Below are 19,442 nucleotides of genomic sequence, written 5' to 3'. Positions count from 1 at the left end.
TTTCAAGGTCAAGACTGAAAGATTGGCTTAGCTGTGACCAACAGCCACTTTACAATAAATGAAGAAATGTTTGGCTAAACTGGGCTGAAATGCAGGTTGTATTCACACATAACAGATAGAAGATGTAGGTATAAAAGAACATTTAAAAAGGTAACGCCTGTGGACACTTGGGAAAATGTCGACCATACTGAATACAGGTTTTTCCGGTTTTGTAAAATAAAATTTAAAAAAATCAAGGAAACTTTTGCTTTTTCTTTGCTTTATGACTCATGGCATTTTAACTGTGTCCTGCTGTCCTGCTGCACATAAGGCATTTTTGAACTCTCTCTACTTCTATCCATGGCTGTGCTGTTTTCATAGAGGTGCAGGACTTCATACTGTAGTGAAAAATGAGTGAGGAAAAATGTGGCAAGAGCAAAGAAACAGCTTAGGGTTCAGAGGGTTAACGGAGGTGGGGTAACTAATTAGACATACATGTCAGATCAACCAGTTAGGCATCTGTAAGGGTCTGTCAGGGTTCAAGTGACTTATATTTTATCATCAGAGGGTGTATGAGAGCCTCTGACTGGATGTTCACGTACCGTCCAATTTGTTGTATTGAATGAATCCCCCGAGCGGATTAGAAAGTAGTACGATAACAACAAACCACACGTCTGCAGTTTCTGCAGCTGTTCGTGTGCCTGAGGGAGACTAATCCCAGCTTCAGGATTCATCCATAAAGTCTTTCCTTTGGTAAACAAGGATCAGCAACAACATTAATATAATGTTGAAGTCATCCATGTTCCGCCAAAACAGTTGTGACCAGTTGGAACACGGACCTGTCATGTCTGTAGGTGTCCGTGGTGTTTGGCACTGGGATTCTGGCTGCAGATCCTTTGGGTCCTGTGGGCTGTAGGTTGGGGTCTCCTTGGATTGGACTTGTTCCATTGAATCCTGTGGATGCTCAGTTGGATTGAGATGTGGGGAGTTTGGAGGCAGAGTCAACACCTTGGGCTTGTTGCCACAGTTACTGACGTGTTTCTGGGCAGGTTTTTGTGGTGGCAGGGCAATTGAGGAGTATTATTGCTACTGAATCAGAATCAGAAAAAAACTCTATTTATGTCCAAGGGGCTGTATTTTGTCTATAACAATGTGTGAGCGAATGGTAGGTGTCAAATTAACATCTATATGAAGTTACCATGTATTACATATGTGTTAGTTTTATGTAGTAGTATTCTTGTTGTTGTAGAACTATTTTTGTTGATAACGTTACCTTCTGGTAGCTCAGCATGATTGCTGAAGAAGTGCCTAAGGGTGAAAAGGTCTGAGGTCACCCAGAGAAAACATGTTTATACTCCTGAAGGGTTTTTGGGTTTCAGAAGGACTCTTCTTTGGTATGGGAACTGAAAAGTATGAAATGAATACAAGTATGGAAACAGGGTTACATTTACAACTATGTATACTGACCAATGAAAAGGAATTTCTCACTCTGTTCACTACAAGGGCTGCACGGTGGCTCGGTTGTTGCCACCGTCACCCCACAGCTAGAAGATCCCCAGGGATCGAGATCTTTCTGTGTGGAGTTTGTAAGTTCTCCCTGTGCATGCGTGGGTTTTCTCTGGGTACTCCAGCTTCCTCCCACACTTCAAAAACATGCTGAGGCTAATTGGTGACTCTAAATTGTCTGTAGGTGTGAATGTGGGGGTGTTTGTCTGACTCTCTGTGTAGCTCTGTGATAGACTGTCCAGGGTGTCCCCTACCTTCACCCCGAATCAGCTATCATTATAGATAATGGACGGATGGACGGATGCTGTTGTGTTGGAAGGAGCTATTGCATTCAAGAATCTGGACAAACTATGTTAGTCCTCACATTGTACACAATATTAAATCTGCCAAAGACCCAGCAAAGTGTTTTGCGTTTTCTGAGTTTAATGACAAATCTCCTCGACAGAACCAAATATTTTCTAGCAGAACATTGTTTTGCACCACAAAGACCAGAATCATTTACGCAATCTTCCAGTGGTTTAAATATTGTGGTTTTATTGGTGTGCAAATAATTTTGTGCCAAGTAAATTTTCTTGGTTGGTGTGTTTTTCAACTGACTGTAGAGCACCGAGCTGCACATTACTGCCCTTTCAGGCTATTGGATGGAAAAACTGCAAGTACTTGAAGATACTTTAATGGTCCAAAGGAGCAAAAATGAGCTAAAATTATCCTCAAAAATAAACTCGGGCAAAGGACTGAAAGTTGAGATTTTCAAACATTAGTTCTCGATTTTACAGGAGAAAAGACTGAAGACTAACTGGTTGATCTGACAAATATATGTGTGACTGTACCAGCGCATAGCCACCACTCATACTAAGGGAGAGTTTGGCATCTATCCATACAGTGGATGAGACAGACCAGAACGGGAATATGCTGTTAAAACACAACCCAAAAAGTGGAAATATTCTGCCATACTGCTAACACACGTTAAAACAAACACTCATAAAGAATTTCGACACACAAATAAAATGTACTGCAAATACAAGTACATCGCCTCCAAACATTGGTCTCAATCCCTCGAGGAAACTGTTGGCGTATAAATCACAGTTCACAACTAATGTACAGAGTAAACAGTGTTGTACCACTTAAAAATGCATCCAATGATTGTAGTTTTTACTGGAAAGGGATCAAGTGCATTGTGTTTAGTGCAAAAATGTTCTGCTCCACTACCTCTTTCTTTCCTCTGTGACTGAAAATGATGTTTGGCAACAAATTAAGGGCAGAGGGGGGTCGTCAATTTTCAAAGAAACAGCAATTTTTTCCTGGTAGCTTGGCATGAAAGAGGAATCAGGGAGTGAGGGCTACAGAGAAGACTGAAGCAGTAGTGAAAAATTAAGGAGGTGGTGTAGATCTTTTCAGGCACTGAGCATGCAATGGTAAATGCATCTCACTAGAATTTCTTGAAGCTGAATCTGTAAGACCCCGAGGCCTTCAACACAGCTGATTATAAAACACCTACATATGTTTTTATTGCATATAAACTCAGACTTTGGCTACACAAACACCCATAAAGAGGTAGGTTTCTGAAACAGGGCAGCTACTCCCATGTCTTGCAACTCATCGACCACTCAGGAGGTGAAATAGGACAATGAATGCCCAATCAATAAAAACAATGACAATAAATCACCATTTCCTTTGACGAATGCTATTGAACCTTCCCCGTTCGTCGTGCCGATACTTTAAAAATAGAGAGGCTGCTCTTAAAGTCGATGACTGTGTCAGGATAATAAAAGTGTTTTAGTTTAATTAACATTCTCAGGAGAACGACGAGGTCTCTTTGGATGCACTACCTCCAAACAACTACTTTTCATTTGCAGTAGAAACACAGAACATTGCTATTTTTGGGCTGTAATGTTTCATGTTGTTACATCTGTGCTCCATCTGTCTGGGTTCACACTTTGGCATTTCTTAATTTCTAAAAAAAACACTGACATATTTAGAAATTAATCTTACGGCACCTGTTTCATTTTGTATTACAATTTCGCAGCTAAGATTTAAAATCGACTAAATGCAAAGGTTACATTTTATAAGCCAGTTGCGCTGGCAGGTTGACTGTAGTGGGTTTTGGTGCACTACTAGGAGGCTGACTTTGTTGCATAATCACAACTGTGAATGGGAAGCTTTTCAGGGTCATGGCTGTCTGGAAACTGGCCTAGAAGAGAATTAGGCAGAAGATAAAGCGACATCGTGGCCGGACCTTAACGGGGTAACACAGATACAGACTCTGATAGTCACACCTCGGGGCAATTTACCATTTTCAGTCACTTGGGTGTCTTTGTAAACCAGAAAAAAAATACAATAACGGAAGGAAAAGAAAAAGGACCAAACAGCTGCAGTCTAGTAAATGTAGTAAAGGTTGGTTAAAATCTTTAGTTAACCTCTAATGTTGCAATCTAAGAGACAAAAGAGCGATACTCGTGATGTTTCCATGTATCAGACTTACAGTAGACGTCCACCCTGATGGACTTGATGGCCGGAGAGCCGAGTCCATTTTCAGCCTTGCAGTAGTAGCGACCGCCCTGAGTCCTCAGGATCTTTGCGATGTGCAACGTCTCGTTGAACACGCTGGAGTCCTGGAAGCGGTCTGACACGCTGCCAGCTGTCTTTGTCCATCGGATCTGGGAAGAAAGAAAGAGGAGAGATGATTAGACTTCCAGCTCTTGTTATAATTTGTGCACACAGTCGACTGAAGAGACAAACAGAGCTTTGGGTAAGAGAATAAAATGCAGTATCACTTCAGAAGATTCTCAAATTTAAGTTTGTTTTGTTGTTTTTTAAAAAAAAATTGCCACAAACTTTGGAAGCATGAAAAAAAAAGTTAAAAAAGTAGTGGTGGGGGGACACGATTAAAAAAAATTTATCTAATTATAGGCTTTGTAATTAATCTCAATAATTGCAGTTTTGTCAAATAGCAATATTTGACACAATAAGTGAAGTTTCTCAATTCAAATAAAATTGTGGTTGACAGTTGAATCAATGAATAGACATACACGTGTTTATAATTTAAATTTTATTTTAAAAAAGGAAAATGGGACATATAGAAAAAAGTGATTTTGATGACTTAAAGCCTGAATTTAGTTGTTTTTTTCCACTGTATGACACATAAAATCAGCATAAGTAGTTCAAGGAGCTTCAGAAAGTTGAAAATCCAGAGATTCATTCTGTTTTCATCTTTTCTGGGTCTGATAAATGGTGTAATTTTGATGGTTCTTTTTTTATAAGGATATCAATTTTTATTTATGTAATTTTTTTATAAACAAAAAGTTTATAATTAGGTTATTAAAAGAGATATTTTTGTTGTTTAGGTTATTCCTCCTCCAAGGAGGCAGAGCCTCGACGGAGTAAAAACTTAAACCACAAAAATGTTTCATTTCTATTTATCTGCATTTTTCATCTGTCTGCACAAGACAGATTATTTTCCCAATTCAACAAACTTGTCCTTTAATACAAAAGCTGCATTCCTAAATATAACTATAATACAGAGCAAAATCGAAATAAACATCTAGTACAAGCCTATTTCTAATCATGGCCAACTTCCCTCTGCAAATAGAATAAATTCAACACCAGCAAATGAAAATTAGCTTATTTCTTGTATGTTTTCTATATTTTCTCTTGTTTTTGACAAGATTCTGCATTTACAGCAATGCAGAGTCAATCGAGGGTTTCAAAACAAAACGGCTGTAATGTTCTTTCTTGTAGCGCCTCAGCCTGAAGTGTTGATTCGATGGCGAAAAGTCTTCCTGTAACTTCCCTCTTTGCTCGGTTCCACACAAGACTGACCTCAGCGTGGCCTGCTCAGCATGAGTACCTTTCACTAACTGATGAGACCCAGTTAGCCCATGGCATTGAGGTGTAATGAAAGGTGAAATAGTGTTACTCTCCAACATGAGGTTGTAATTGACTCTCCATCATCTCCCTCTCCTGTCCTCATTAAAGCATACAGCATGAACAGGTACTGTGACAACTCTGGCCTGGGGGCCACACAGCCAGAACCGCGAAGCATAAAGCTCCATTCAATCCCTCACCCTAAGTAAGCCACAGATGGACTGGCTTTGCCTGCAGAGCCTCACATATCTCTGTCTAGGCAGGGGAAGCTATGAATTAGAATCCAATATCTCCACACTGTATGGTGATAGCATCATCTTGGATACTGATAACATCCCATTTTGCAGAGATAGCATCAGATGAAACAGGGATATCAGTGCATGCAGGGACGGGGGATTGGGTGCTATCACAGAGATTGCGTCTGCTGCTCTGGCTGTGGGGCTTTAACCATGACGGCTCCAGCTCCAGGTTATGACACTGTGAAGTTTGGTCATTTTCCCAACAAACAGCAGAAGGTGGAATGAAAGGGTGGGTGGGCTGAAACCCGATAATGGCATCCTGTTCCAGAGGCTTTTCTTTCTTTCTTTCTTTTTTTTTTTTTGAGCTTGCGGGTACGTCATGACAAGAAGAAGAATTCACACGCAGCGAAAGTTTATCAGAGCAGTTTCAGATTCTCTGTTTTGCTTGGGGTGTTACTAGAGTGGTAGAAATAAATTAGCTACCCTGAAATTCAAAGACTGTGTGAGTGTTCTCTCTTTCATCGACCTCTTTCTCTGAAAAAGACAAAGCCTGTAGTCAGTGTATTTCTGTCCTCTTCCTTTACACTGTACAGTCTTTAAGTGGATATATTACCATTAAAAATAAATGCCCCTGAATGAACACACTGTATTGAAAAGGCGTCACTTGGCTTGTTTCAAATGCATCAAGAGACACTGAAAGAAAGACTCCATGAAAAAGCCCAAACTCAGCAACTGATTGATGCTAAAGCCCCACTGTTGGAAAATCTGGTGGCCTATTCCTAAAGTTAGGGACATCATGAGTTCAGCAAAACAAGCCCTAAAGTTAAATATGTTATGAGCATAAATTAGATTGAGCAAAGTTTTTGAATTCTGTGCCACTCTCCTACAGTGCTCTGGATTCTCCTCATGCAAATACAAAGCAAGCTGGCTTGTGGCGACCTCAGCAGAATTCAATATTCTCCCAGCTTATACCCCCAGTCATTTCCTTTGCCTTTTGTGTAAAGCGCTTTGAGTTTTAGGGAAACGCAGTATCAATAAGTGCATTGTTCGAGTGACACTAAGAAGTGGGTATTCAAATAACTCTTTATATTTTCAAAAGGAAAGCGCCCCTGTTTGTTCACAGGGGCAGCATAGCGCATTATTGGTGAGCTTTCAACTCCCCCCTGCACCCTCAGGCTATTTTCATTCCTACACTCCACTGACTTTTTTTACATCTGAGCACCTCTGCCCACAGGGGGAGTCCTGAAGTATGCCTGGCGAGAACAGTTTGACTCTCTTCACTCTCCTTAGTGCAATGCAAATACTCTTGATCTGAGAGGAGCTGGCGGATTTGAGCAATATGATAATTGGTCCTCGTCACCCACTGATGATCTGGTTGGGGTTTTTTGGCAATTTTTGCTGCTCCGTTTACTTAGAAAATTCATAAAGGTACCTGCAAGTGTAAACTGGGGAATCAGCTAAAATGCCAACAATGCACCATACGCGACAGAAGTGAGTACACCCCTGTGCAATAGGACTTTAATGTCAACACTGTGCCACTTTACAGTCATTGCATTACTTTTAAATTCAACACTAAAATTGCTCTTCTGTTAAATTATAAACTAACAGTTCACTATGATGAAAACACAGTCATCACAATAGGAAGTCAATGGATGGAGATTCAAATCCTTTATTTCTTCGTATGTCCACCTTTGTTTCTGATGACAGACTCAATCCTCCTCGGCATGGAGGTGTTGCACAAATTTCTGGAGATGTTCTGCACTTCTTCAAAGACAATTTTTTTTCAGCTATTCTTTGCTGGAGGGGTTGTATCTCTCTGCCTTTGTCTTTAAAACACCCCAAAGGCGTTCAATTGGATTCAAGTCAGGCAACACACCTGGACAGACTTTTCAATCTTTTGGAAACTTTCGAGTGATTTTGGTCGTGGTGCTTTGGATCGTGATCATGCTGTAAAGTTCCTCTTGTGCCAAGCTTCTGCAGACCGAGAGTCATCTTGCCAGGCAGGTTTTCTGGTACATCCAGAGGAAATCATGGTGCATCTATAAATACCTTCTCACCAACACCTTTTGCACTCATGCAGCTCCATATGTTCAGACTCCCACCTCCCTGCTTCACTGTCAGGACCATGCATTCACTGTGGTAATCCTGGTCAGGTTCACGTCAAATATTCTGGACAACATCTGAGGCGAAAAAAAATGTATGTTTGTCTCCTTCTCAAAGAGTTTGCTTCTAATATTCATCAGGGTTCTTTTAATGTTCTGTAGAAAAGTTTCATCTTGCAGTTTTGTGACCAAAAGCAAGTAAGGATTCTCTTAATGGATGCCGTCCATAAAGTTGGATGTTATGCACTGTCCTTTGAACTGTCTGTTACAGCTGTTAAAGTAATTCTGATTTCTGCTAATAACTCTAGTGCCAAGTCTGGAGCAGCTATAGTCTGTTTTTTAGACCTAGATTGGAAAAGTAACGCACTGTTTGTGGAGTTATTTTAGAAAGACAACTACTGCAGCTCTGATTAGTGGTACTATGGGTCCTTCTATAAGTACTGATTATGGCCACAGTTGTGGTTTTTAGTTGACTAGTTGTCTTCCTCTGTATTCTTTTCCATCTTGGTGAAGTCTCACAATCAGATTTTTGAGTTTATCTGGAAACCCTTTTCTTGGTGGAGCCATGATGCAGACATGCAGATAGACACAACTGATAAGTTAAAAACTAAGAAGGTTCTGGTTTTCACAGCTCATTTCATAACCATGTTTTTGCCATTAGATTACTTGGGAATCACAGGTGTACTCAAATTTATTCCAGTGATCACAGATATTCACTTTTGTTGTACTGTGTCTATTTTTTGGGTCTGTATTTTCAATATATTTTTCCTAAAGCGTTAGTTTTTAAATTCTTGCCAACCTAAAAATAATGCAATTATCGAGAGGTAACACAATTTTGAATCACTGAATATTGAAGTGATATTACAGTGGCATATACTCACTTCTGCCGTATACTGAACCATCCAGCACCTGTTTATAGCAGAAATATATTATTCCTGCCTGTGCCTTGTGATTGCGTGCATACATTATAACCATTAAACACGATTGGAATCTGGTTTCCATCTTTTACCACACGCTGTTAAGAAACAGATATGTACCCTCACATTCAGAATAATCTGCTTTATTAAGAAAAACACATCAAAAACACGATACCACTTAGTTCCACAGGGAAAAGTAGAGTCAATACAATAACAACGCCATTCTTTCTTAAATCAGACATCCCGATAAAAAGATCAACATTTGCTCACATGGAAAGCAGAAGCTCGTCTAGATTAGTATCCAACTGAAAATCCCAGCAGCGTCTGAGACCGCACATGCTGCCATGTCACGGCAAGAGCTAATTAAAATGCGCCCAGTGTCTGTTGTTATGCAGGGATCGTATGCTGGAGCACGCGTCTTCGGTGAATCTCCCATAATGCCTGCTGTGACGTTTCCCCAACTACAGACTGGTTTCTAATTGCTTGCCATCGTTTCTTTTAGGCACTGATGGTGGTCTGTGCTGCTCAGTGGTGCAGACAAGTGTGGCTGAGCATGACAAACAAGTGATCACACAACGCAACAGGGGGTCCAGGCTACAAACTGTGAGTGCACTCACTCCACAGGTCTGTATTAGAAAATAGTGATCCTCATAAAAATTGGATGATCACATGAAAGAAGCTGAGGTTTTAATGTCGGAACCAAAGAGGAAACGCACACTGACATACATAGAGCTAAAAATACAGCAGCTTTTATTTGCTTGTTGGTGCTGAACTACACACAGCATGTTTGACTGCTGCTGCTAAATCCATTTTTAAGAGTGTAAATGACTGTGAGTGTAGTGGATGGGGTATAGTTTAAGGGAAAACTCTGACATTGGTGCCCTTTCTGATCTTGCAGTTTGTATAGCAAACAGCGTGGAGAAAAAAATAGAAAGTAAAATTTAAAAAAAAAAAAAAAAAAAAAAGTGCCATCTGCAAAAGACACCAGCACTGTAGGCTAACTGTCATGGGAGCATCCAAAACAGATCACATACTCCAGTTGGTCTGTATAAAGCGAAATGTCCCAGGGACTGAGGTCAGCTTATTTGTACTCGCTGACCCGTGGTGTTGCAAGTTGAATCTGGCCAGCCAATAACTGAAACAAAAAAAAAAGAAAAAAGAAAAAAAAGGTGTTTGCAATGTGGTATTGCTGGCTGTTGGAGCCTGGTACTCAAACAAAGTAGTGTGGACATAATGGATGGAGGCCAGGGCAGAGGAGACGGGGGCAGATGGCTTCATCATCGGGGACTCTTTGATGTCTTTTCATAGCATCAAAGACAATGAATGAGTGTGGAGAACAGTGACCATGAAAGTATGAACAGATGAAGCTGGGTATATGTGGAGCTCTGCTACAGAGCCACAGAGGGCACGACAAGGCTAAAGACAAACGAAAGGGCTTTAAGAGTCCTTATATTTAAAGACCTCCTCTGATTAAAATCAAGTTTTTTTTATCTTGTTAACATGGCCATATGGGGTTTTTTTAGATGCTTGAAGACACATAATGAGGGGGGAAAATTGTCAGCACCATGATTTCATGCAAAACTTCCTGAGATCTTTCTGCATGGAGTTTGCATGTTCTCACTGTGCATGCGTGGGTTTTCTCCAGGTTCTCCGGCTTCCTCCCACAGTCCAAAAACATGCTGAGGTTAACTGGTAACTCTAAATTTCCATAAGAGTGAATGAGAGTGTGATTGTTTGTCTGCATGTGTAGCTCTGTGACAGACTGGCCACCTATCCAGGGTGTCCCCTGCTTTCGGTCATCTGGGATAGACTCAAGCCCCCAGCGATCCTAATGAGGATTAAGCAGTGTATAGATAATGATGGATGGATGGAATTTCGAGCAATTTTAGTGTTTGAAATATGGTGTGTCCACAGCTTTTTGGATGAAAAGAGTCACATTGCTTCCCAACATTGGATGCATGACGACATACAAGTAGACAGAGTCACCATAAATGATTGCAAGCAATTCATTAGATGAACATTTTACTCGTGGGCTCAGTGACTATCGAACAAACCAACATTGCAGCTCATTTGGAAACAAAACGTCACCAGAATGTTTTTCTGCTCGCATTTGAGTGGATCAATACTTATATAATAATTTATCTTACATATTCATTGATTGGCATTACTCTGTAGAAATCTGTTCTGACTTTGACATAAAACAGTGTTTTTTGACATTCTTGTCAAATTGAATCCACCATAATTTGGTGTTTAAAAGCAAAAAAAGGGGGAAATTCTTTGATAGGCACTGTAAGGTAGAGTAGACCTTAACGTAATGCAAATGAAGAGCGGGCCACGTGATATTCTGACTCACAAAACGCACACCGATGCTACCAGAATGCATTGCATGGCTGCTTACCAAGACAATGAATGGCGAGCAATCAAGTGACTGCTCCAGTGGACACGTACCATTACCTCTGAGCCATTTTAAGGCATGGAAAGACTCTCTGAATGTAACTTTGATACACAGAGATGAGTTTTTAGAGGTTTAATCAATAACTGGGGAGGGACCAATATTTGATTTCAGTATTGATGACTCAGCTCACTAAGTTTCCTCCAAAAATTTAATCTACCAAATGGTAAGAAAACTGTAAAAAATGATCACATCTTTAAAGCATCACTAATGGATTTATTTGGCATTAAAGCCACACACTGTAATGGTACGTGAGTCAGGCAGAAATTCTGTTCAAATGTAGTCACATATATTCACATGGTATCATTTCATTCTAATAAAAGAGCTGCAAGTAATGTTGGCTTAGAGATTATTAATTCCCAACGTACCATTAGATGAGTCAACTACCAGTGCATCTACTGGAGCTGATGTTATGTTGTAATTCTTGGAAACATTTGGGATACACAAAATAAGTATATTATATAAGACTGGTCATTTTTTAGACATTTTTATGAGGAAATGTTACATTTTATACCTTAAATGCAAAGCAGCAAATCTTTAAATTTGAGAAGCAGTTGGTGTTTTTCAGTTTTTACTGATAAATGAAGATGGAGTAACATAGTATTAGAATTAGTTTTAAAACACAGATTTGGTTGTCCTTTATAAAGACATAGAAAGTAGGAGAGGTGTTGCATCAACTATGTTTTTATGAGATTCTGTGTTTCTTATCCTTTTCTACATAGGTAATACTATATACAGGGAAGGGAAGAGGTTTCTGAGTCTTTCTGGTTGATATTTTCATAGTCAATTAATTCATTTGCCATCTAATCAATGAACCGTTTAACCTACAATATAGGAAAAATGCTAATTACAAATTCCAGGAGTCCAGGATGACATTTTATAAAATGTTTACTTTGAGTCACTAAAAGATTTCTTGTAATACAGTAAAAACATCCACACAAGCTGAAGTGACACAACCTTAAAGCAGAATTTGGACTTTTTCACCTCTAAAAGTGCAGCAGAGCTTTGAGTCACTCTGTTTGTCTCCAGGTTGTACATGAACACACACAGGTGATGTGACTGATACACATTACTGACCTACATTTCATACTATTCCCCGAACTACAGGCAGTTCTTTTATATATCCTGAAGCATCATCATCAGGTTAAGTTGTTTATAATTCTTCTGATACTCAGATTTAATCTGAATACTTGCAAAAATCCAATCAGACTCAACTGTATCCATCCATCCATTATCTATACACCGCTTAATCCTCACTAGGGTCGCGGGGGGTGCTGGAGTCTATCCCAGCTGACTCAGGTGAAGGCAGGGGACACCCTAGACAGGTCACCAGTCTGTCGCAGGGCTACATACAAAGACAAACAATCACTCTCACATTCACACCTACGGGCAATTTAGAATAATCAATTAACCTCAGCATATTTTTGGACTGTGGGAGGAAGCCGGAGTACCCGGAGAAAACCCACGCATGCACAGGGAGAACATGCAAACTCCATGCAGAAAGATCCCGGGAAAGCCGGGACGCGAACCAGGGACCTTCTTGCTGCAAGGCGAAAGTGCTAACCACTACGCCACTGTGCAGCCCACTCAACTGTATTTTATATTTAATGTTAATTAGCTAATGGAAGATTAGCAAAACTGCCAACTAGGTAAATATAAGTGACTGGGGAAATACCTAAAACGACTATTTCAGGGGTCACTAGAACATAAAACGTGCACGTATAGAACCACCAGTCAAAAGTAATGAAAAATACCTTAACAGTTTGGTGACACTGAACTAAAACAAGGTGTAAAAATGGTACTATACATAGTTTTATGGCACTGGCATGAGTGCAGTAGCATCACATTACATTGACTGTAATAAAGCAGATATCTGGATTTTTAGGTGGAGACATGTCATACAAATTTTGTTTTTTTCATTAAAAATATACCCTATAGGTTTCTATTCAGAATTATTCAAAGATCCAATATGGTGAAAATCCATTTTTATTGTGCTTTGTGATTGTTATAAACTTGAAAGTGTAAAATGAGATCAATTCCATCTGTCAAGCAGAGACAATAAGGCAGACAAGTAATGTTAATCAGACACAATTCTGATTGTAATTATATGTTTAATTATGTTGGTTTTGAATTTCTCAAAGTTAAGTCCAACAACATTATAGGAGGATTTACTTTTTTTAAATGTTAAAGACCCATTACAAATATATTTTATAATATTTCAAAGTAGAGTTATCTGTAAAAAGCCATACTAGACTTGAAATAAAGTGAAATTAATAGTATACTGTTGGAATTAAAAATACCACTTTGACATATCCATCCATCCATTTTCATTTCCAATTCACCGCTGTATCCTCTGTAGGGTCGCAGCGCCATTAAGATAATAAATTATACAATAAAACCCAACTATTAACAGCACTTTTCTGAAATTTTACGTCAACAAATTTATATTATAGACATATTTGACCACATTTTTAGATTATTTAAGTTCTAACTGACTACGGGAATGTATTTGTGTGTGTGCTTCATTTTTAGAGTCTTAGTTGTTATTTTATTTAAATTTTTTACAGCTTTTACATGTTATGTACAAGCCCTTTATACTGCTCTGTGGCACAGACTGCAATTTTAATTATGTTGTATATATACAACGACAATAAAAATATATAAATATTGTTTCATTGATTGATATTGATAATGCATTCACTTATGCAAATATCTTTTAAAGTACATTTAAAAAGCCCTAAAACACACATGATATGAGAAACGAAAGCTGGTAACTCAATTGTAAGTATTGAAAATGACTGTGTTTTTATGAAATTGTTAAAACTGCAGGAATTTTGCTGTTTTATTGACTTTTTCTGTGTGTATGTCATGTTCATACCCAAATCTGTACCAAGAATTTATGAAAATGACACTCTAGTATTTTTGGTTCCCCTATAACGTTGCCCATTTTTTGCAGTTGTTTTCTCCCTGTACATTCCATCATCATTGTGAATTTGTTGGGCCTGTAGAACAAAGTAATGTTTACTTTGACTGCAGCCTCAACAACTGGCCAGCTTCTCTGGGGAATTGTTGTAAATTGAGTCTCCATTGATGGACCGCTGCTGCAGAAACACACAGCGGGAAGCGACAGGTTAGTGCTGTAAAGTGCTGACATGTCTTATCATCTTCTTCAGTTAGCTGAACACATCCTTCCAGTGACCTCTGCACTGCACATCTACGACAAATTTGACTTAATTTCCCCCTGAGCCGACCAGGTGCCAACAAGTCCCAGTTTCCTTGTCCGGCCCACAGTAACACCTTGAAATGCCAACCCCATAAGGCAGCAGCGGCGGCGGAAAAAGCACATATTATATGGTGTGCGGTTGACTGACAGGAACATATATTTATTTGACAATTAAATGGGAAGGCAGAGAAGTGTTGCTGCTGTGTGTGAGGTTGGACGAACGCTCGGTTTTATTATTAGAAAGCTTCGGTTTTCTCCTCGAAGGTGGGTGGGTGGACGGGCACGAGGCTGACAGAGGCCCACTGCTGCCTGGTTGGACTCAATCCAGAGACTCCCATCGCTGGGAAGGCCTGAGGGGGCGTCTGTGTAATTTAAGAAGTGTGCATATTGATAGACAAGTGAGGAATTAAGCTGCAGCGAAATTGCCAACCGCGGCCTCGTTTGCTCTGCGGTTGAAGATTTGTGGTGCCGAGGAACAACACCCCTCACTCTATATGATCCCATGAGCTGGAAACACTCGCAGTACGGGAGAAAGAGACGGAAATCTGGACAGTAATGATGGGAAAAAAGCCATTTTGTGATTTACTAATGCAGAACTAATTAAGGACATTTACAGTGATGGAGCAGCGTGACTTGGCCCCCTGCGATACGGCGGTCCAGATGGTGAGCCTGGTTTAAGTTACTGTATGGAGGCTGTTCCAGGAAATAAAACTGGAAGCAATCCCACAGATAGAAGACACTTTATATGAATTCTTCACACAAGTTTGGACAGGATACTGTAAAATTTGAAAAGTATGTAAAAATGTAAAATGTTTTTTTTTTTTTTTTTTTTTTTAGAAAAGTAAACAAAAAACAACAAAACCCCCCCAATGAATTCTGTCAGCTGTGAGCAACAAAAAAATAACCACTTCATTAAAACACAGAAATTTTCCACAAGTAAAATGCAATTTGTAGTCTTAATTTTACATTAAATAGCAAATATATGTAACTTTTTCACCTTCAATATTTATTGAAGGATATTATGTAAAATAATGAAATTACCTATAGTATATAATGATAACAATTAGAAGAATAATGTATAGTTAAAGATAGATATAATGATAAATTACATGATACAGACTGTATTCAGAAAGATTCCCAATGGTAGATATTATTCTTAACAACAACAATAATAATAATAATACTTCGCATGTGAAAATTTCTGTAATTACACAAGATGTCTGTCAAATTTAGTAAAATTACAGAACGAGTACTTTTATTCTCATAATCAATACTAATTGTACTAAATTTTAGAAACCTTTTTATGGTGTTGTTTAATTGGATTTAACAGTTTTATCTATGAAAAAAGGAAATATTTTTGAAATTATGATATGGTTGCAAATATACTTTAATAGTCTTTAGATGTAAAGACAAATCCCTTATCTTTTAAAAGCTCATATTTTTTTACGGTTTAAAGCTACACATTTAAATCTTATTTTACATGACATGTAAATGTTTCTGTAGTTTCATTCATCATTTTATGTATTTCAAAATTACAACAAAAATAAAATAAAAAATCTCAAGAAAATTCAGTTAAATTCTAGATTTTATTTTCTCAATGTAGGGACGTCTGATATGCTACAGAGAACTGTTGCTACCAATATATCTTAGAACAAACAACACATTTTTTATTTTAGTGACACATGCTTGGTCTGTTTGTTTTGTCTTTTTTCTTTTTGAGGTGACCTACTGTTGTGAAACGTGGAAGACTGCAATATGTTAGACACCCGATGATCGAAAAACCCGAAAGGATGAACTCCAGTTGCAGAGATAACCGTGACTGAACACTGTCACATGAAGTGTTTGGTATTTATAGTTCAGTAAGTAAAACATTAGAGGTTAACTTCCTCCAATCCTCCATATTTTGGAGCAAAAGCATCTAAGATGACATTCAGATTAAAGCTTCTGAATGAGTTTGACTGCATGCATGAAGGAGAACTCGCCAGAAAGAAAAGCCCAAAGGTTTCCTGTGAAAGTGTCAGAAAACTTTTATACAGAAACACAGCAGTCGTCCTTTGAAGTCAGGAAAAATTGAAGATTTTTTTCTACCTTATTTTTTATGTACAGCAGCTTTTGTATATTTAATGAAGCCACGTAAAAATTTTACCCTGAAACTTTGAATATTTTCAGACTTAAAGGCAGAAAGGTGGGTTAGAATATCTCAGTTTTATTCCTGTCACTTTTTCCAGACTGATAGTATGAAGGTGAAACTTTACATGGCTTCATTAAATATACTAAAGTTAGTCTACATGAAAAATAAACTGATTCTGAGGGGGTTAGATGGAAACTTTTTCAGATTTGTTTGATTTTACGTGGAATGAAATGTTACTGGCTCAGACCAGCTTTATTTGTGTGGGTCAAAAAGCAAAAGGCAGCAGCGGGAGCAGCTGTCAGTTACAGCTCAGCTAATAAGAACGTCTCATAATCCCAGATTAGCAGAGAATTATCGCCTTTGTAAATTGTGTAGCATTAATGTTTATGTTCACTCTGAAGGAAACATTCATGATAAAGATGCTCAGTAAAAAAGTCTAAATATACAGAATATATCCCTTTGCGCCCCACAAGTCGTGTCCTTTTCCAGTGTAAGCTGGAAAAGCATCCCCATCTTCCAGGAATGATATCCTGATTTTCCTAACTGGCATTCGGAATGGATGGCTGGTTTTATTCCTTTGGGAATCAAGAGAAAGAAAGACTTGACTGACTCTACAGGCAGTCAAATAAGGCACTGCAACTGGTCAATGTTCACGCCCGTCCTACATTTCTGCCCTCCGATTGGTTTCCTTGTTTCGATCAGCTGTATCCTCCTCTACCTCCTTTTCTTCCTCCTCGTAATTCGCTTTGTCATTATTGTTCATGCCATTTCTGTGATCTCAGTCCTTTCTGGGTTCTTCTTGGTGTAGTTTTTGAGTAAAAATGTGACGGAAGCTAAAAGCAGCTCAGAGTTCAGAGGGTTAATACAATAAAGTAGCCAGCTGGACTTAAATGAGTAGCCGGCTGTTTGGCGAGCTGCCAGAGCTTATGGAAAGCTCTGGAATCGGCATGAATGTGTAAAAATACAGAAGGCTGTTGCTATTGGCCGTCCAGCAAACAAAAATCAAACCTCCACACGTGCCAATAATACAGACACTGAAAAAGCACCGCAACTTTTTCAGTGATTTTCTCCTCCTTAAAGATGGAAAAACCTCAAGTCAATTAAAATGTGGAACTTTGAGACAAAGAGGGAAACACTCACAACATGTTGCGAGGATTAATATTTCATTCTAATGGAAAGATGAGCTGTTATGGCTGCATTTACTGGTGAGCCCGATGAGGTCACACACCCTTTGTGGCGTTTTTTTTTTTTCCCCACCAAACATCACAAAAAGCAGCCGTGGGTCTGCTGCCACCTCAGATAACCTCCTCGGCTTCCTAAACCAGTCTGCTCTGCCCTCCAGGTCCCATGACACCAGCCGGAGGGGGGATGAAGCTGACACATCCCAAAGTCCAGAGAGATTCGACCGAGACCCACGGTGCCGAGGGGATCTGCGTCAGCCTCATAATGACTCGGTTTCAAAGGCCTCTCCTGCCACCGCTATGCAGAGCGTTTGATCTCCCAGCACTCTCCCTCCGCCTCCTCTCCCTTTCACTCGGCTCTGATTTTCAAAAAAAAAAAAAATCCTAATTAAGAGGGAAGACGGCGACGATGATGAAGGAAGGAGATGAACGGAAACTGGCTAATTTAAGAGGCCTCACCTTTTCAATTGAAATATAAAAATCAATATCCTCCTTTTCCATGCGCCGGCATCCAGAGGGCAGCAGTACAAACTAGTGACGGCTCTGTCCATCGATCAAAAGGGGGAATTATATTAATTAATGTAAATGAGCTCAGTCCGTTTTAGAGATAGGGGCTTGAATTCTGTGTAAATTTCGTTATCGAGCATAATTGGAAACAACAGGAGATAAACGTTTGAAAGGTTAGTGAGCGCAAATCCTGCAGGTTAATACAGAATGTGATGCTCAAGTCAATCCTTTTGTCTCAGAGAATGATTGCCTTTTTTCTTATTTCTATATATTTTCCCAAGATTTAAATGATAATGAATCACACCCAAAGTCTATTTTCTTCAGCAGAAAAAGGTGGAAGTTTTTTTTCTAATTAGTTCAAATCAGAACAGTAAATAAGAGAGTGAGAGATGCTTCTCAGATGCGTGACCCAGAGCATTTGTTCTTTTCTTCTTTTTTTCACTCTGGCCTGTTTCTTACTCATTACATTTTGTTTTGGCAGATGTTTCTGCTGTTTTGTTCCTGCATCCTCATTAGACTTGGAAGCTTTCATTATCAACATGCAGGTGTGCAGTGCAACCTAAACCATCAATAATTAAAGGATTAAACTTTTAAGCTGATTTAGTGCAGAAGTATGTGTGGCGGCCTGCAGAAACTAGCATCTTTATCCGCGTATGTCAGTAAAAGGGGAGATGAAAAGGCGCTAATTTCCCTACCTGAGGTCGAGGATGCCCCGTCACCAGACAGGTGAGCTCCAGGGTTTCTCCTTCTCGGATGGTGTAGACTCTCTCGGTGTGCCTCTCCTCCTCCACGTTGCAGGCGTGCCCTGAGTGTATAATGCGAACCGTCGGAGGCGCTGCAGAGGAAATAAAGAAAACCTGCGTTAGCATTCTGGTCATTTCTGAAGGAATGAGTAGGTTTAGCACAGTTAGATGGTGTATTGATTAAAAAGGTTGTCTCGCTTACAACAAGCTCTGAGCACATGTTCGCTCTGCACCCGACGGAGCACACAAGTAACCAGAGGTATTTGTAGGAGAAAGGATTGACACATATTTTACTTTTATAGCGCTCCCTTTGGTATAGCTTTGTTTAAAAGCTGCAAGTCTCTCAAACACAAGTCAAGGAAAGTTACTGTCAGAAAATGAATCGCTTCCTTTCAATGTTCTGCTGTAGCACTTTTATAGTCTTAGATAATCATCTGGTACTGATATGACCTGTGATTTTTAAAGACCCCCTCCAGGGAAAAGCATGTTTTTTACCTTGTTAACATGTCCATATGGTGTTTTGTATATGCTGGAAGACATATCATGAGTGAAAAAGCTGCCAACACCATGACTGAAACTGCAGTACACTGATGACATT

At 39.3% G+C, this 19,442-nt stretch overlaps 1 protein-coding gene across 4 annotated transcripts in view; it reads right to left on the bottom strand.

Moving 5' to 3' along the window:
• Nucleotides 1-19,442, bottom strand: part of LOC111573798 (MAM domain containing glycosylphosphatidylinositol anchor 2a) — a 270,997-nt gene that overhangs the window by 170,454 nt on the left and 81,101 nt on the right. For all 4 annotated transcript variants that reach the window (XM_055016253.1, XM_055016255.1, XM_055016252.1 and 1 more), the window contains exons 2-3: nt 18,797-18,936; nt 3,968-4,142 (exon numbers count right to left, since the gene is read on the bottom strand). In XM_055016253.1, coding sequence (XP_054872228.1) covers nt 3,968-4,142; nt 18,797-18,936 — 315 coding nt within the window. The remainder of the gene's footprint in view (nt 1-3,967; nt 4,143-18,796; nt 18,937-19,442) is intronic.

Source organism: Amphiprion ocellaris, chromosome 12 (assembly GCF_022539595.1).
Source record: "Amphiprion ocellaris isolate individual 3 ecotype Okinawa chromosome 12, ASM2253959v1, whole genome shotgun sequence".
In the NCBI taxonomy this organism is placed as follows: domain Eukaryota; kingdom Metazoa; phylum Chordata; class Actinopteri; family Pomacentridae; genus Amphiprion; species Amphiprion ocellaris.
This window is presented reverse-complemented; position numbering and strand designations above follow the sequence as displayed.